Source organism: Phyllostomus hastatus, unplaced genomic scaffold (assembly GCF_019186645.2).
Source record: "Phyllostomus hastatus isolate PE091 unplaced genomic scaffold, TTU_PhHast_1.1 phas_contig_90, whole genome shotgun sequence".
In the NCBI taxonomy this organism is placed as follows: Eukaryota; Metazoa; Chordata; class Mammalia; order Chiroptera; family Phyllostomidae; genus Phyllostomus; species Phyllostomus hastatus.
The window spans coordinates 9457633-9473784 of NW_025333984.1; the positions used below are offsets into that span (position 1 = coordinate 9457633).

A 16152-nucleotide genomic window follows, 5' to 3' on the forward strand; every position below is an offset into this window, starting at 1 on the left:
CATCCTGGTAAGGACTAACAGGAGAAAAGTCTGTGTTCTGGATGTTCTGTTGGTAGAAGTAACCAAAAAATTGCATATATATAATTATACATCTATTTACATATAGCCTATGTGTAAATAGATGTATAATTACACACACACACACACACACACATATTTTTTTACATATATCCTATAAGGATAAGCTGTTTTGCAGCTGAAAACTTTCCCTAATCCCCAGTCTTCCAGGTACTTCAAACTAAATTCAGGATAATGGCTTAGCTTTCTCCTCATTTGAGAATATTTGGTCATGCTCTTAAAAAGGTATCTTTATTATTATGAAAGCTCATACTGAAGAAAATAGGTGGAAAATTATAAAAGTGTGTGTTAATGCAGCTCAGCTCTGGAAAAGAGCCTATTACACAGAAGATAAAAACTTCTAAGTTTGTTAGGATAGTCAGTGAAATTTTAGCAGTGTACATTTGAGGACTAATTTGCATAAGTAATCAACCAGTGTGAGGGGATGGTGGCATCAGGTCTCATAGGTAACAGCCCTTTTTGTGTAGTGACTGTCCAGTCGCATCCATAAAGGGAGCTTGTGGCCTCTGTTTGGTAGGGGTAGACAAGGATTTGAATCCCACCACCAAACCCACATGTCAAACATTGGCCTTCATGCAGCAAAATAGTTTCTGGTCAGATCAGAAGCAGAGGACAATCAGAGAAATTGATCTCTATCTGCCGTTTCAATTTCTAGTGTCCTAAGATGGTGGATCTTGTTTCCCAAATCTGTCCATTCAACTGAATTTATCAGTCCTGAATTAATTTCTGGGAATATTAAAAAAATGCTTTCCCTCAAGCAGTCAAGGGTAATAAGTACAAGGTAACCCCTGGGCATTCTTAGAAAAGTCAGAGGAGTTCATAGCCCACAGGGCAAAATTTCGCAATTTGCACCCAGTGATGCCAAGCCTTGCTGATACACCTCCAGGTTTAAAGTAAAAGTGTGCCAATGGTTGTATGTCATTATAAAAACTATTGTACTATTTCCCAGAGTCAGTTGCTGGGGAATTTGCCAAGGTGCAAATGCCTAGGAGATAAAGCTGACCCCACTTGGGAGCCAGGATAAAGGAGAGAATTCTCTGCTGTATCCATCCTGTGTCCTTTTCTGCTGAAGAAATTGATCAAACCTATAATTTCTATTCTACACTGGGAACATCTGAATCTTAGAGAATGGGACTTTCCTCTTTTGAAGTGCAATAACAAGAATAACTGGCAAAAATCATATGACTAGTGCCCACAATGGGCTAAACTTCTTACAAAATAAACTGAATCCAAATATTTGGTGGTATGTTTACCACCAAATATACAAGGCATATAATGATGACCTTCATATTTGAAAACAGGTGCCACTTATTACTACTGGAATATAGGCTGACTTGTTTTTTCCACGGGTGAGGATGGGTTTGCCACTTCTCTTTAGAGAACTTGCCTAGGTTTGAAGTCATAACCCTGACCTCATTAGCACCAAACCCGGGCCCTGACCTAATTGCCTATGGACAGTTGCATCTGGCTCTGTGAAGACTTTCCATTTAGGCTGTCTATACAATAACAAAAGAGCCTATTGAAAACTCCCATTTCAGTCCTGCATGCGGTTATTAGCCTCTGAAGCAATTTCATTGTTTCTCTTTTCTGAATTAGCTGATTATTTCATCAAACTTCCTTGAGTGAAGAAACACATGAAGCAAACTTCAGGAGTTCTCTTTGCTACAGAAACATAGTTGGCAATAATTTTTCAAAACAAAACAAAACAAAGAAACTCTGTGACACTGTCTGTGTCTATAGTGGACATAAATAAGACCTTATCGACATGGGATTGTGTATCAAGTAAAGTTCCAGTGACTTCTAAAGACTAGTTTCCTGACCAGCGAGACAAGCCAAATCACTTGTGCCTTTTCGTTGATTTTTGTCCCTTTCTTGATCCATATTTAGTTTGTTCTCTAATTAAAAGGTAACCCCTGACTTAAGCAATCCTATTCTGGAAATCTCGAAACATAGAAACACATGGTTTTTTACTTTCTAAAAGTCATTTATCATGACATTGATTTTATTAACATTATTTTTACCAGTGATAATAAGTAATTCACTACATAAATGTTATGATTAAATGAAATAACAATATAAAGCACCCAGCATATCCAGTCATTCAATAAAAATTAGTTTCTTTCTATTTGAATACTGCACTATACTATTTATTTTCAAGTCGAGAACTTAAATGCTAGTACTTCCTGCTACTTGAAGGTGAATTAAAACAGGAAAGAATGGAAAGGAAGGAAGGAAGGAAGGAGAGTTAAAATATCTTTGAAACTGTGGTTCTAGGGAAAAAAGGAAATACTGAATTTATAAAATCCAATATACATATAACTTTTTCAGTGAGGTGATGAGGTTCTGTGCCTTCCTGTGCTCATTTTACTCCTCTCTTTAATATGGCCTTTGCTGGCACATTTTTACACTATATCTGGGGCAGAGCAAGGACTAACAGGCTTGCTCTTGTAGTGTATTTTAAAGTAAGAATTCTCAAACTTTAAAATGTATGTCTTTTTATACCTCAAAATACTTCTTGTATTACCTCTGTAAATTTGCTTGGCATCCATATAGCATGAAAAATTAAAGAGTGACAGCAGGTATTTCACCTTAATGTGCAGAAATTTTGTAACAATTATTTGACTTCCTCTAGAATAAGTGAAACTTACACATATTACTGATATTTTCATACACAAGGGTTTGTAGCCATTAGAAGAAAAATAATTATTTGGGTAATAGCTGAACTTGCTTAAGTAATCTCTTCTCTATTAAAAAATCAATTATTGTTTCTTAAATTTTCTCTGTGTGGTCATTAATTCTCTATCTTGATTTATGAGACTTTTCTGAGTTAATTACATTTTGAAGACATGGAGCTAAAATGTTCTATTACAGTAAATGTAAATCTTTCAGTTTCCTGAAATTATTCTTAAGAACTTCTCTTTTAAGATGCATTTAAATATATTTTACAATCATGTAATAAGATGTTTTAGTCTGATACATTTACACAAAATTGTCTCTTCAGGGCTGAAATTTTCAAAGGCAGCCTGGAGGGACAGAATGCAGCCTGCGGCTTGAGCTTTCAGGTGACCCCACACTGCCATCTGGTGGTCATTTGAATGCCTTAACTTCTCGAATTTCTACCATCTTATTTCTATTCTTGTTCCAACGGAGTATACAGCAATTATTGTTCTTTTTCTCTTCTTCCTTACAATGATCTCTTTTAGGATCTCATAATCAATTTCTAAAAATAAAAAGTCTTCTACTCTATTGTTTGGAGTAATAAGAAACGGCCTTTTATCCTGTAGCAGCACAGTGGGCGCTGTATGCACCCATAAGCATTGTTTATGAATAAACTGATAATAATGCCCACCCAAAGTGAAAAAGCAACCAAGTGAGAGTGAAATGGTATTCCAGCAACACAATGGTTACATTCACGAGATTTCTAATCACGTCATCCACATTCTTGCCATTGGCAGGGAGCTTTAAAATAGACCGGGCGCGGGGCGGGAAGCGGGGAGCGGTGGTTTGGAGAGCACAGCATCAGCACCACTCAGAAACAGGGTCAGGCAGTGGTTGACTGCAGCGTGCAGAATGAGAGCAGGAGAGAGAACACAGTGGCGATGTGCTATAAATGTTTAGAAAGGCTGATACAGTGACTGGGAAAGGCATGGCCCTGGCAGCCTGGTACTAGATAATGTGTGGAAGCCATATGGTGATTGTCTCTGGCCTGCAACACAGGTGACAGATGTCATTTGTTAATGGCCAATTGACAAAATAGAGTAGAAAAGAGCTGGAAAATCTGACTTTTAGCATAGAGGTAATTGAAAGGCATGTTCCACACTTTTTTTTGCCCCAGATTCTGTTCTTAGTCAAGGAGGAGGTTCTCCCTTTGTGTCCTCATGCCCACGCAGGGATGCCAAGTCTTCTGCTCAATCTTCAGTGGGGTTTTTGGAGCTGTAGATTGTCCACAGCTGATGAGATGACAGCATTTCCACTGGCAGCTCTGTTTAGCCCAGCACAGTACTTGGTGGAAAGGAAAGAAAGAACGAGTGAATGAGCCAATAAATGCTGACTTTGACTTCACAGTACTGACATGCAATTCAAAACCAATAATTCTCAGAAGGGCAGGGAGGATATGCAGTCTCGAACATTGAAGTGTATATTATGTGTGTTTCTGTAATTCATAGTCAAATATTTATGTAATTGATATTTAGAAGGTAAAAAAATACCTATTGTTTTTATATCAGAAACGTCAGAAAATAAAGCTCAATTAAGCCCCAGCTGGTGTGGCTCAGTGGATTGAGCCCTGGCCTATGAATCAAGGGGTCGCTGGTTTAATTTCCAGTCAGGGCACATGCATGGGCTGTAGGGCAGGTCCCTGGTGCGGAGCACACAGGAGGCAAGCACACATGGATGTTTCTCTCCCTTTCTTTCTCCCTCCCTTCCCCTCTCTCTAAAAATAAATAAATAATCTTTAAAAGCTCAACTAAGTCTTTATACTTGAGAAAGTAGTTCTCAAGAAGGGAGGGGTAAAGCTTCCTTGGGGAGTTACATCAGAATTTTCCCATGTACTTTTTAGTTTTATTAAAAGCTGAGATTTATGCCCTGATTGGTGTGGCTCAGTGGGTTGGGCATTGTCCCACAAACCAAAGGTCTCGAGTTCAATTCCTGGTCAGAGCATGTGCCTGGGTTGCGGGCCATGTTCCCAGTTGGGGGCATGCGAGAGACAACTAATAAATGTTTCTCTCACACATCAATGTTGTCCTCCCTCCCCTTTCCCCTTCCTTCCCTTCTCTCTAAAAATAAATAAATAAAATCTTTTTTAAAAGATGAGATTTAAATGTTTTTCAATTAGAAATAGGATTGACTCTTCCCTAAAACAATGTTCCTTCTATGTCTAAGTTTAAAATTAAAATAAAATAAGCCAATATCATTGAAACACCTAATACAAGCAAGGCACTATGCTTTAACAAATAACTGTTTTTAAAATACAGATCAGGTTGGAGAAAGAAGGCTTGTATAACCGGAGGATTGTCCACTTTTAATGGCATGCTCCCAAAGCAATAATATAATATTTTACATATACCTTTTTAGGAAGACATCTACTACATGAAGTCAATGAATACTTTTCAATGACTGTAACTTAATACATGGCAAACCCTGCCATTCATTTACCTCTTTCCAGTCCATCTCCAGATTGAAACAACAGTTAACTGTCCTGGAATATGGACTTCAGTGTTTCTCCCAGCTGTGCAAATGCCCTGTCCTTCAACTTGCTTTCAGTTCCCTGTTGCCAACATGTTTAAATCCAAATTCCTTAGCATGACTCAGCAAGACAGCATGACCCAGATCCAGCCTACCTAGCTGGCTTCATCTCTTGCCATTCACCACCATCCCCATCCCAATATATCCATGCTCTGGCCACACAAAAGTCTTCTCACTCCCTGAATAAGCCATGCTTTCTTTCTCATTCAGACCCTCACAATGCTCTGCCCTCTATGAGGAGTACTCTTTTCCTACTCTGCTCCACCCACCTCCCTGCCTTCACCTGGACAATCTCCAGTCATCCTTTAGGACTCAACTCAGATGTCACTTTCTCCAGGAAGCCCTCCCTGATCTGTGAAATCTGTGTTAGCTGCTTCTTCTTCTGCCTTCTGAAAGTACCCTGTCATAACACATTTCGTACTGTATTGTAATGGCTTGATTACTTGTCTCTCTCCTCCAACTAATCTGTAAGTTCTATGAGGATAGATACCATATTGACCACTGTTTCAACTAGGGTCGACCGCAATGCCTGGCACATACTAAGTGCTCAATAAATTTGTGTTGAATGGCTGAATGTGTATTTTCTTTAGTCTCTTTTTCTCAACTTCAGTGGTATATATTATGTTACTCTGCCTTTGTCTCGTTTCAGTCCGTGATGCTTCTCTTACATAGCCAGCGGCGTTACATCTTTGAGTATGACCAGTCAGATTGTCTGCTGTCAGTCACCATGCCTAGTATGGTGCGCCACAGCTTACAAACCATGCTTTCAGTGGGCTACTACCGGAACATCTATACCCCACCAGACAGTAGTACTTCTTTTATCCAAGACTATAGTCGAGATGGCCGACTGCTACAAACCCTGCATCTGGGGACAGGGCGCAGAGTTTTATACAAGTACACCAAGCAAGCAAGACTGTCTGAGATTCTCTATGATACCACTCAGGTCACATTAACCTATGAAGAGTCTTCTGGAGTGATTAAGACAATACACCTGATGCACGATGGCTTCATTTGCACAATCAGATACAGGCAAACAGGTTTGTTGTGAAAGAGTGGTGATATGTACATCACATCATATTTTTATGGGATTTTTGCTGCCCATGGTCTGAGATAGAAGCATTAACTTGTAGGCATTGAATCCAATCAACTGTTGCTTTAGTTCTCAAAGTATCTTCTACTGAGAATTCAAAATATATCATATGCTCCATGAAAACTCATTCCTTCAAAACATGCAGTACATTTCTCTTTTTCTCTCTCAGTTCTCAAGAAAGTTGAGACCTAAGTACCTACTCTAACTGCAAACCTGGTCCTACCCACCACCAAATCTTCCCAAAGATACAGCTGCAAAATATCAGTCTCACTGACACTATCTCACACCCTGTGTAACCTCTGCAGGCCTCAGTTGATGGCCAATTATCTTCAATTAATGTCAGAACTTTTCATTACATTTCATCCTTGGGGTTTCTAAAATGCCCAGATCTGTTCCTTGAATGCTGGACTTTGTCAAAATCTGACCCTCTGACTTTGTAACCCAAGTCAAATGAATTGAAAATACTTTTGTCAGTGCTTATAAAAAGAAAGTATGTTTATAATATCAGTTTCCTCATCTTAGCCAGTGAATGGTTATTATTTCTATAGTTCCTATAATTCAATTATTCTGTAACTGTAATATATGGTATTTTAAATGTTTTTTTCACATCTGGTGACCACAGTATGAGAATATATACTGTGAAATGATATGCCCAGGCTTAGAAATCAGAAGTTAACATGTAATATTTTATTTTGAAAATAAAGGCATTAATACTAAAGAAAATAATGCTAGACCTTTCTGATTGCTCAGTACTAAGTACCTAGCATCATTCTCATTGTGTTGATTTTGATTCCCCCAGGACCTCTTATTGGACGCCAAATTTTCCGATTCAGTGAAGAAGGTCTTGTGAATGCTCGGTTTGACTACAGCTACAACAACTTTCGTGTCACCAGCATGCAGGCTGTGATAAATGAAACCCCGTTGCCCATAGACCTGTACCGATATGTTGATGTCTCTGGTAGAACAGAGCAGTTTGGAAAATTCAGTGTGATAAATTATGACTTAAATCAAGTCATAACTACTACAGTGATGAAGCACACCAAGATCTTCAGTGCCAATGGACAAGTTATTGAAGTCCAATATGAAATCCTGAAGGCAATTGCCTACTGGATGACTATTCAATACGATAGTATGGGCCGTATGGTAATATGTGATATAAGAGTAGGAGTAGATGCCAATATAACAAGATACTTCTACGAATACGACGCAGACGGGCAACTACAAACTGTTTCTGTAAATGATAAAACCCAGTGGCGTTACAGTTATGATCTGAATGGCAACATCAACCTTTTAAGCCATGGGAATAGTGCTCGTCTAACTCCTCTCCGATATGACCTCCGGGATCGCATCACCAGACTAGGAGAAATTCAGTATAAAATGGATGAAGATGGCTTTCTGAGGCAGAGGGGGAATGATATCTTTGAATACAACTCTAATGGTCTGCTACAGAAAGCCTACAATAAGGCTTCTGGCTGGAGTGTACAGTATTACTATGATGGGCTTGGGCGACGTGTCGCCAGTAAGTCCAGCTTAGGGCAGCACCTCCAGTTCTTTTATGCAGACCTTGCCAACCCCATAAGAGTTACTCATTTGTACAACCACACAAGCTCTGAGATCACATCCCTGTATTATGATCTCCAAGGTCACCTTATTGCCATGGAGCTAAGCAGTGGTGAAGAATATTATGTAGCCTGTGATAATACAGGCACGCCACTCGCTGTGTTCAGCAGCCGAGGCCAGGTGATAAAAGAGATATTGTACACGCCTTATGGAGATATTTATCATGACACTTACCCTGACTTTCAGGTCATCATTGGTTTTCACGGAGGACTCTATGATTTCCTTACTAAGTTAGTGCACCTGGGGCAAAGGGATTATGACGTCATTGCTGGGAGATGGACAACGCCTAATCATCACATATGGAAACAGTTGAACCTCCTTCCTAAACCATTCAACCTCTACTCCTTTGAAAATAACTACCCAGTTGGCAAAATTCAAGATGTCGCAAAGTATACCACAGGTATTTAAATGGTACAAAACTTTACACTAATGTAAGGAGATAACTCAGTGCTGTTTATCATGTAATCTCAATGCCTTTGTAAATATGCTTCCTCTTCCTGCCAGTTAGCCCACAAGTTATTGTGCAGTCACTGTCTTCCTTAGTCTTCTGGAGTGAGTAAAACTCTTCATAAAACACAATGCTTTTGCGTCCTGGTATATTTTTTCTTCCTTTAAAAAAAAAATCTGCCCTGGCTAGTGTAGCTCAGTGGATTGAGCACGGGCTGCGAACCAAAGTGTAGCAGGTTCGATTCCCAGTCAGGGCACATGCCTGGGTTGCAGGCCATGACCCCCAGCAACCGCACATTGATGTTTCTCTCTCTCTCTCTTTCTCCCTCCCTTCCCTCTCTAAAAATAAATGAATAAAATCTTAAAAAAAAAAACCTTTAAAAAAATCTTTAAAAATCTGAGCCACACCAGCCAGGACTTTTCTTCCCTTTTAAGCTTTATGTTTATAGTTTTCACTCTTAAAAGCTTATACGAATAATTTGATAAAAGAACAATTCAGGATTCTGTTGTATCTAATAAGTCTAACAGTTTTCATTGTAATGCTAAAAAAAAACTTTATTTGTTTATTTTTAGAAAGAACGGAAGAGAGAAGAGAGGGAAAAAAAAACATCAATGTGTGAAAGAAGCATGGATTGGTTGCTTCTCACATGCCCCCCAACTGGGGACCTGGCCCACAACCCAAGCATGTTCCCTGATAGGAGTTGAACTGGCAACCTTTTGGTTCACAGGCCGCTGCTCGGTCCACTGAGCCACACCAGCCAGGACTTTTCTTCCCTTTTAAGCTTTATGTTTATAGTTTTCACTCTTAAAAGCTTATACGAATAATTTGATAAAAGAACAATTCAGGATTCTGTTGTATCTAATAAGTCTAACATCACAGTCTGTGTGGCCTTAATACTGCTACCATGTTAAGAATTTTAGTGCAAGCCCTGGCTGGTATGGCCCAGTGGATTGAGAACCAGCCTGCGAACCAAAGGGTCACTAGTTTGATTCCCAGTCAGGGCACCTGCCTGGGTTGCAGGCCAGGTCCCCAGTAGGGGGCACACAAGAGGCACGCATTGATGTTTCTCTCCCTCTCACCCTCTCTTCCCCCTCTCTAAAAATAAATTAAAATATTTTTAAAAATTAATTTCAGTGCAATAAAATGAGCCTATCTCTGTGATTATCCAAGAATTCAAAGGTTTCCTTACAGAGAGAGGATCATATGCTTTAGAGTGGGTAATATAAGGGGAGTTTTATTCCAGACTGCCCATTGGCTAAACATATTGAGGGCAGGAGATTACTGTTAAAGCTTACCACAAAGGTTGTAAAGTATGGACTTTAATTTGTTTTCTTTAATTTTGTGCCTCACAGACATTGGAAGTTGGTTGGAGCTATTTGGTTTCCAGTTACACAATGTACTACCTGGATTTCCAAAACCAGAGTTAGAAAATTTGGAATTAACTTATGAGCTTCTGCAGCTTCAGACAAAAACTCAAGAGTGGGATCCTGGAAAGGTTAGTAAAAGTTTTACCATCTCTACTTACCTGAAAAAAACATAAGAGCATCCAACACCATGAAATAGTATTAACATATACTTGCTTACTGATTTTTGAGTTGTCTTAAATATTCACTAAAATGTCCATGATTAAGGAGGAGGTAGAAAAAATTTGCATGAGGAAATGAGCTGAGGATTGGAGCTTTTGGAAAAAGAAAAGATGTTCCAAAGTGACTTGTGACATGTGACTTGATGACTATTGGGTTAGACAGACAACAGGAGAGAGGAGCTGAACTCATAAAATTCTGAAATGGACTACCAAGGGCAATTATGGATTCTATATAAAGAAAATTGTCCCTTAAGAGACATGAAAACATCAGATCTCCAACTGTAAAATAACCCAGGGCATAGTGCATGAAAAGCATGGGAATAACAGAGCTAAATTATTCTGATAAAGGGAAATATATATAAGCAGTGAAACAAAAATAATATAGATTATAGGGATAAAGTCCCTGGAAAAATAAGAATACCCAAACATTCAAGTTTTGGCAGATGACTTCATCAGGAGTATGAGGTACAAATGAAAACAAGAAGGAACTTTTTCTTTCAATGGAAAGAAATAAGAATATCTGTGTTAGCCAAAAAAAAAATGGCTTTAACAAAATAAAACTGAAATTTGGGGGGAGGGCTTGAAATTTAAGTGTAAAAAATCATAACACAAAGGAAATTCTAAATAGGTACTATAGTCTTTTCCATTTTTGTAGATAGATATAATATGTTACTGTTTTTGTCACTAAAAGTCCTAAAAAAAGTTTAGCAAAATGTTTAAAATTGCCAAAGTTTTGTAATGGATCCTTGGAGGTTCATTATTCTCTTATTTCTATTTCTTAGTATGTTTTAAAATTCCCATAATAAAAAGCATTTTTATTTTAAGTCCATGTAAAAAGGTCAGTGAAATTCTTGCCGGTTTGCTGTTGTTATATTTATAAGGTCATAGCTGCTGGAAAGCGAGACTGATGCATCTCTTTATATATTCCTGTGCCTAATGTATTACTCTACACACAGGCATAACAGCTAGTTGGTGTTAGTTAAATTGGCAAAAATGAAATGTCTTTGTTCGAGGGGAGCTGGAACTACCTAATTTGAAGTTCCTACTAGCTCTGAGTCTCTGTGACATCGTTTGAACATATTTCCTTATGTTTAACTCACCAAGATACCAAGAAATGTATGCCAAGTGATCACGTCACCTGTTAGTCTTTTCTCTCCAAACCTCTGATGAAGAGATTCCAAATTTGGCTTGTTTTTAAATTGCAAGCCAGCAAGTTGCAAGCCTTTGCTTTTCACAATCACCAGACGTGTGATGGGTGTTTAACCTGTGCTACATTTGCACTGTGTCTTTCTTCTTTCCCAGACTATCTTGGGTATTCAGTGTGAGCTCCAGAAACAGCTCAGAAATTTCATTTCCTTGGACCAACTTCCTATGACTCCCCGATACAATGATGGACGATGCCCTGAAGGAGGGAAGCAGCCAAGGTTTGCTGCCGTTCCGTCTGTTTTTGGAAAAGGTATAAAATTTGCCATCAAGGATGGCATAGTAACAGCCGATATTATAGGAGTAGCCAATGAAGATAGCAGGCGGCTTGCTGCTATTCTCAATAATGCTCATTACCTGGAAAACCTACATTTTACCATAGATGGGAGGGACACTCACTACTTCATTAAGCTTGGGTCTCTGGAGGAAGACCTGGTGCTCATTGGTAACACTGGGGGGAGGCGGATTCTAGAGAATGGTGTCAATGTCACAGTGTCCCAGATGACATCGGTGTTGAATGGGAGGACTAGACGGTTTGCAGATATCCAGCTCCAGCATGGGGCTCTGTGCTTCAACATCCGGTATGGGACGACGGTCGAAGAGGAAAAGAACCACGTGTTGGAGATTGCCAGACAGCGCGCTGTGGCCCAGGCCTGGACTAAGGAACAAAGAAGGTTGCAGGAAGGGGAAGAGGGTATTCGGGCATGGACAGAGGGGGAAAAGCAGCAGCTTTTGAGCACTGGGAGGGTACAAGGTTATGATGGGTATTTTGTTTTGTCTGTTGAGCAGTATTTAGAACTTTCTGACAGTGCCAACAATATTCACTTCATGAGACAGAGCGAAATAGGCAGGAGGTAACAAAAAAAATCTCTGCCTTTGCGTCACCAAAGACTGCCTGTTTTTAAAACACAAAATGGTTTATTGTATTGGTTTTCTAGATCAGAACTCTGTATATGTAAATATGGAGGAAAAACATATCCAACTGCCTTTCAATGTGACGGAAGATGGTATTTTAATATTGTTTGTTTAAACTCTTTAAGAAATGACAGAGATTTTTAGTTCTTGTGTGGCAGTATTCAAAAGAACACAAGTAGAACTCAAACAGCAAAAAACAAAGTTTTCAGACAGCACCACTTTAAATTTGTCAAACCATGCATATACATATGTTCAAATACACAGAAAGAACCCAAGGTTCTGTATCTCTGTTGTGACACAAAGTTTCATATGTAAGTGTTGGCGGAAAAGGTGGTGCAATAGTCTCTGAACCTTGCATTTTGAAAGACTGCCAGCCCTTTCACATTTTCCAGATCTGTCATAGGAAACTTCAAAAGAAGTGTAAAATGTCCTCAGCCACCATCTCCTAGACTGGAGAACCATTTCCCCTTCCTCCCTGTTTATTCCCTCTTGCTTGTTAAAGTAAATGCCATGTTGTTGTGCTGTGTTTTGGCGTGCGGTGGCTGGTTCTGTATACCACACTGCTCTGTGGGTGTGGTACCCAAACTGAATTGCCACTATTTGCTTGTGTGTACATGATACCAAGGCAGCTGGCCAATGTAACTCCTCCTACACAACCTGTTTTTACTACTTTGTGTTTTACTAAATTGTCCAGCTGTACTGGCGTCGTGTAAACATAGCTTTTATTAACCTGGGTAGGAATTTCTCATTTATATACAGGGTGTATTTTGGTCATAATTTCACATTAGCAATTCAGCATTTACACACTAACCCAATGGTTTTGTGCACACAAAGGTAATTTACTGTAAAGTATGATTCTGGCACAAAGAAAAAGAGGCTTTAGCAGGCATGCATGCCTGGGATGCCGATAAATCACATGCATGACTACTGTACAAATTCGTAACAGCCAAAACCTTAAAAAACTAGACCAAGTATTAAAGTTGAAAGGAAAGTACCAAAGAGGAGACCAAGCTAAACAGCACAGTAGTTGTTCTACATTGTTTCAGCCCACTTAGATTTACCTGTCAAATGTACAATTCTGTATTGAACATCTCCCAGCCATAGTCAGGAAATTTAATTGCGCATACCCTTTCTGACCTAAAACATTTCAAGTAATTATAGAGAGGCAGACTTTTTTTTTTTACCAAACTCATTTATATGGTTACTTATTTTAGTTTTCAGTCTTTGCCCATGTAGTTTGATTTAATCATATCTCTTGCCTAGGAAAATAACTATTTTCCAGGAAGGGTGATTTTGTTCTGTGATCATTTAAAATTTGGGGGAAAAAAAGATCATGATTAGTGTTAATATCAGCTGTAGTTTCTCAGTCTCTATGAATCCTGTAGTAAAATAAGCCCCTTAGTGAGCTGGGAGATTTGTGCCCAGTGACAAAGAGACAGTTTGTAAAGTGCTGTGTAATTGGAAGTTACCACAAATGAAAATACATAACAGCATGAGGTGGCCTGTAGAAAATTCCCCTGAGCTGGCTTCAGCACTTTCATCCCAGAGTCTGGACATTTACTATGTCTGAAGGAGAATTTATGATGGTATGTTATAGTTTGGATTGTTTCCAGCTACTACCTAAATGCAGCATGAGGGTCATTGCCTTGCTTTGTGATGACAGTGTCTTTGAAAAGATGCAAAGTCAGAATTCAGGCTCAGGCTAAGGTTTGTAGAGTCTGGTTCCTTACTATACAAAGTAGAGTGAAGGAGAGACAAGGACCCACAGATAGTAGGGGAGGATGTATCCAAACATTTCATTATCAAAACCTTCAGGTTGGCATTACCACATTGTTACACATGTATTAAAAGACAGTAAGAGAGAGAAAGGATTCATGATGAACTCCTCTCTCTTTTTATTGGAAGTGTACCAACTCAAGAGATTACTAATCCAGACTACAATCATATTATTGGGTTTTTTTCCCCTGAATCAGGCCTGTGTTAATGGTACAGTATTTATTCAGGATGGGTTTCTTAAATGACTAACAAACTTGTTGAAAATTTGAATACCTCCACACCAGCCTAAAAATGGACCTTAAGTTCCTAGAACCTCTGATGTTCTTTTAAATTAATGGAAAAATAATTTGTGAACTGTATATAGAGAGTGCATTCATAAATGTGATGATGTATTTTGTCACTAATCCCAGATGTCGATATTAGAGTCTATTTTGCTTATATTTTAAGTGATTATACTTTTTTGCAATTCACTGATGGTATATCATTTTCAAACTGCTTTAAATATCCATTAGAAACAAATATTTGAAGCTTTTATGTAATAGTAATTACCTTGAACTGTGCATTTCTAGTTTGTAATACATATTTATTTAGTTTGTGCCTTTAGTTTCTTAAAGTTATATTTGTATTATATTCAGGAAATGCACTTTTTATCACTTACAGCTGTGGTTTTAATACTGCCTTGAACTATTACTGTTCTCTTTACCATTTCCAAAGTTTTTGGAAGGAAAGAGAAAAAAACCCAAAAGGTTAACACTAATGAGTAATAAATGTAAGAGAAACATTTTGGCATTTCTCAATAAGAACGTAGAGATACTGAGTACAGTACATTGCTTCCTGTTTGGCTGAACACAAAGAATGCCTTCATTGACTTGCAGTCCTAAAGTTTCAATAATTGACAGAACAATTCATTTGTACTTGCTGATGAAAGTAAAAGCATCTTAAAAAGAAACATATGAATTTCTCATACCCAACAGACAGGCACTGGCACTCCACAGCCACACCCCATTCAAGTAAGTCAGAGTGAGGCCACAGAGGTTGGCTCTCCTATGAAGAACATTCTGGGCTGGAGGCAGGGAATACTCTGTGCTTGTTTCTTTTTCCTAGTTAGGCCTATTTTATTTGCGCTTCTTTTGTTGTGTTTTGTTTTCACTCTTGCACTACAGTCTAGAGAGCCAAATGAGCTGAAAAGTTCACAGTGTAACAGACATTGAAATACATTTATTTTTAGTTGTCATTCTAATCATTATTGATTAGAAGCATGACACCTGAGACATAAAGCCCAATTTTTAGCAAAACACCATATAAATAGGCATATATTTTATTTTTAACCCAGCAAAATAATGTATAAAATAAATGTGTCCTTTACTGTCAATTTACCTAGAAGATCTATAATATAGAGACTATATATATATAATATAATATATACGGCATAGCCAAATGTATGAAAAGTTGACAATGTATAATTTGGAATTCACATGCTAACTATATAGAGAGGTATAAAAGTAAATTATAATTTCATACAATTTTTCTTTTTTATCACTGTTGGCCCAGTTTCAAGTATTCTCCCATGTTATTTCTACTTTTTTCTTTTTTCTTTCCTTCCTTTTTAAAAAGAGAATATATTTTTAACCAGACCAGGCCCCACTGTAATATTACCTGAGAGAGTCAGGGCAAAGGTTTTGCATTTATGCAGATATTTTCCTGTAAGGGCAATTATAGTGGAGTTCAGTGGTGATGGAAGCAAAAGTACAGTAATCAAGTATTGAAATAAACTGTAGACAGATTGGAATATATTATAGCTTCTGGAAAACAGAAGGCTACAGATCGGATGCAACCTTCTTGTTTTCTTAGAGAACTTCACATACACATAGCTGACCTGACTAGTACTTCAGATCTTGGACTGCTCTTCCACAGCCTTCTGTAAGGTTCTTTATTCTGCAAAACAAAGCAAACAAACAACAACAACAAAACAAAAACAAAAACAAAAAAAAAACAACAAAATCACAAAAAAAAAAAAAAAACAAAAAAAAACACAAAAAAGCAAAACAAAAAAAAACGGAAAACAACAAACAACAACAAAAAAGAATTCAACCACAAAATAGTGACTGTTATTTCAGTGTGTCCTTCATGTGAAAGCTACCAAGGACCAAATATACTACTGTGTGTAAGAAGAAATTACTTCCTAAACAGTAA

The 16152-nt window shown here is 38.2% G+C and overlaps 1 protein-coding gene across 1 annotated transcript in view; it reads left to right on the forward strand.

Moving 5' to 3' along the window:
* TENM1 (teneurin transmembrane protein 1) overlaps positions 1–14584 on the forward strand; it is a 703022-nt gene extending 688438 nt beyond the window's left edge. Inside the window, exons 30-33 of the mRNA XM_045852186.1 lie at positions 5972–6359; positions 7212–8432; positions 9833–9975; positions 11368–14584. Of these exons, the coding sequence (XP_045708142.1) occupies positions 5972–6359; positions 7212–8432; positions 9833–9975; positions 11368–12126 (2511 nt within the window). The 3' untranslated portion in view covers positions 12127–14584. The remainder of the gene's footprint in view (positions 1–5971; positions 6360–7211; positions 8433–9832; positions 9976–11367) is intronic.
* Positions 14585–16152: the final 1568 nt, after the last annotated feature.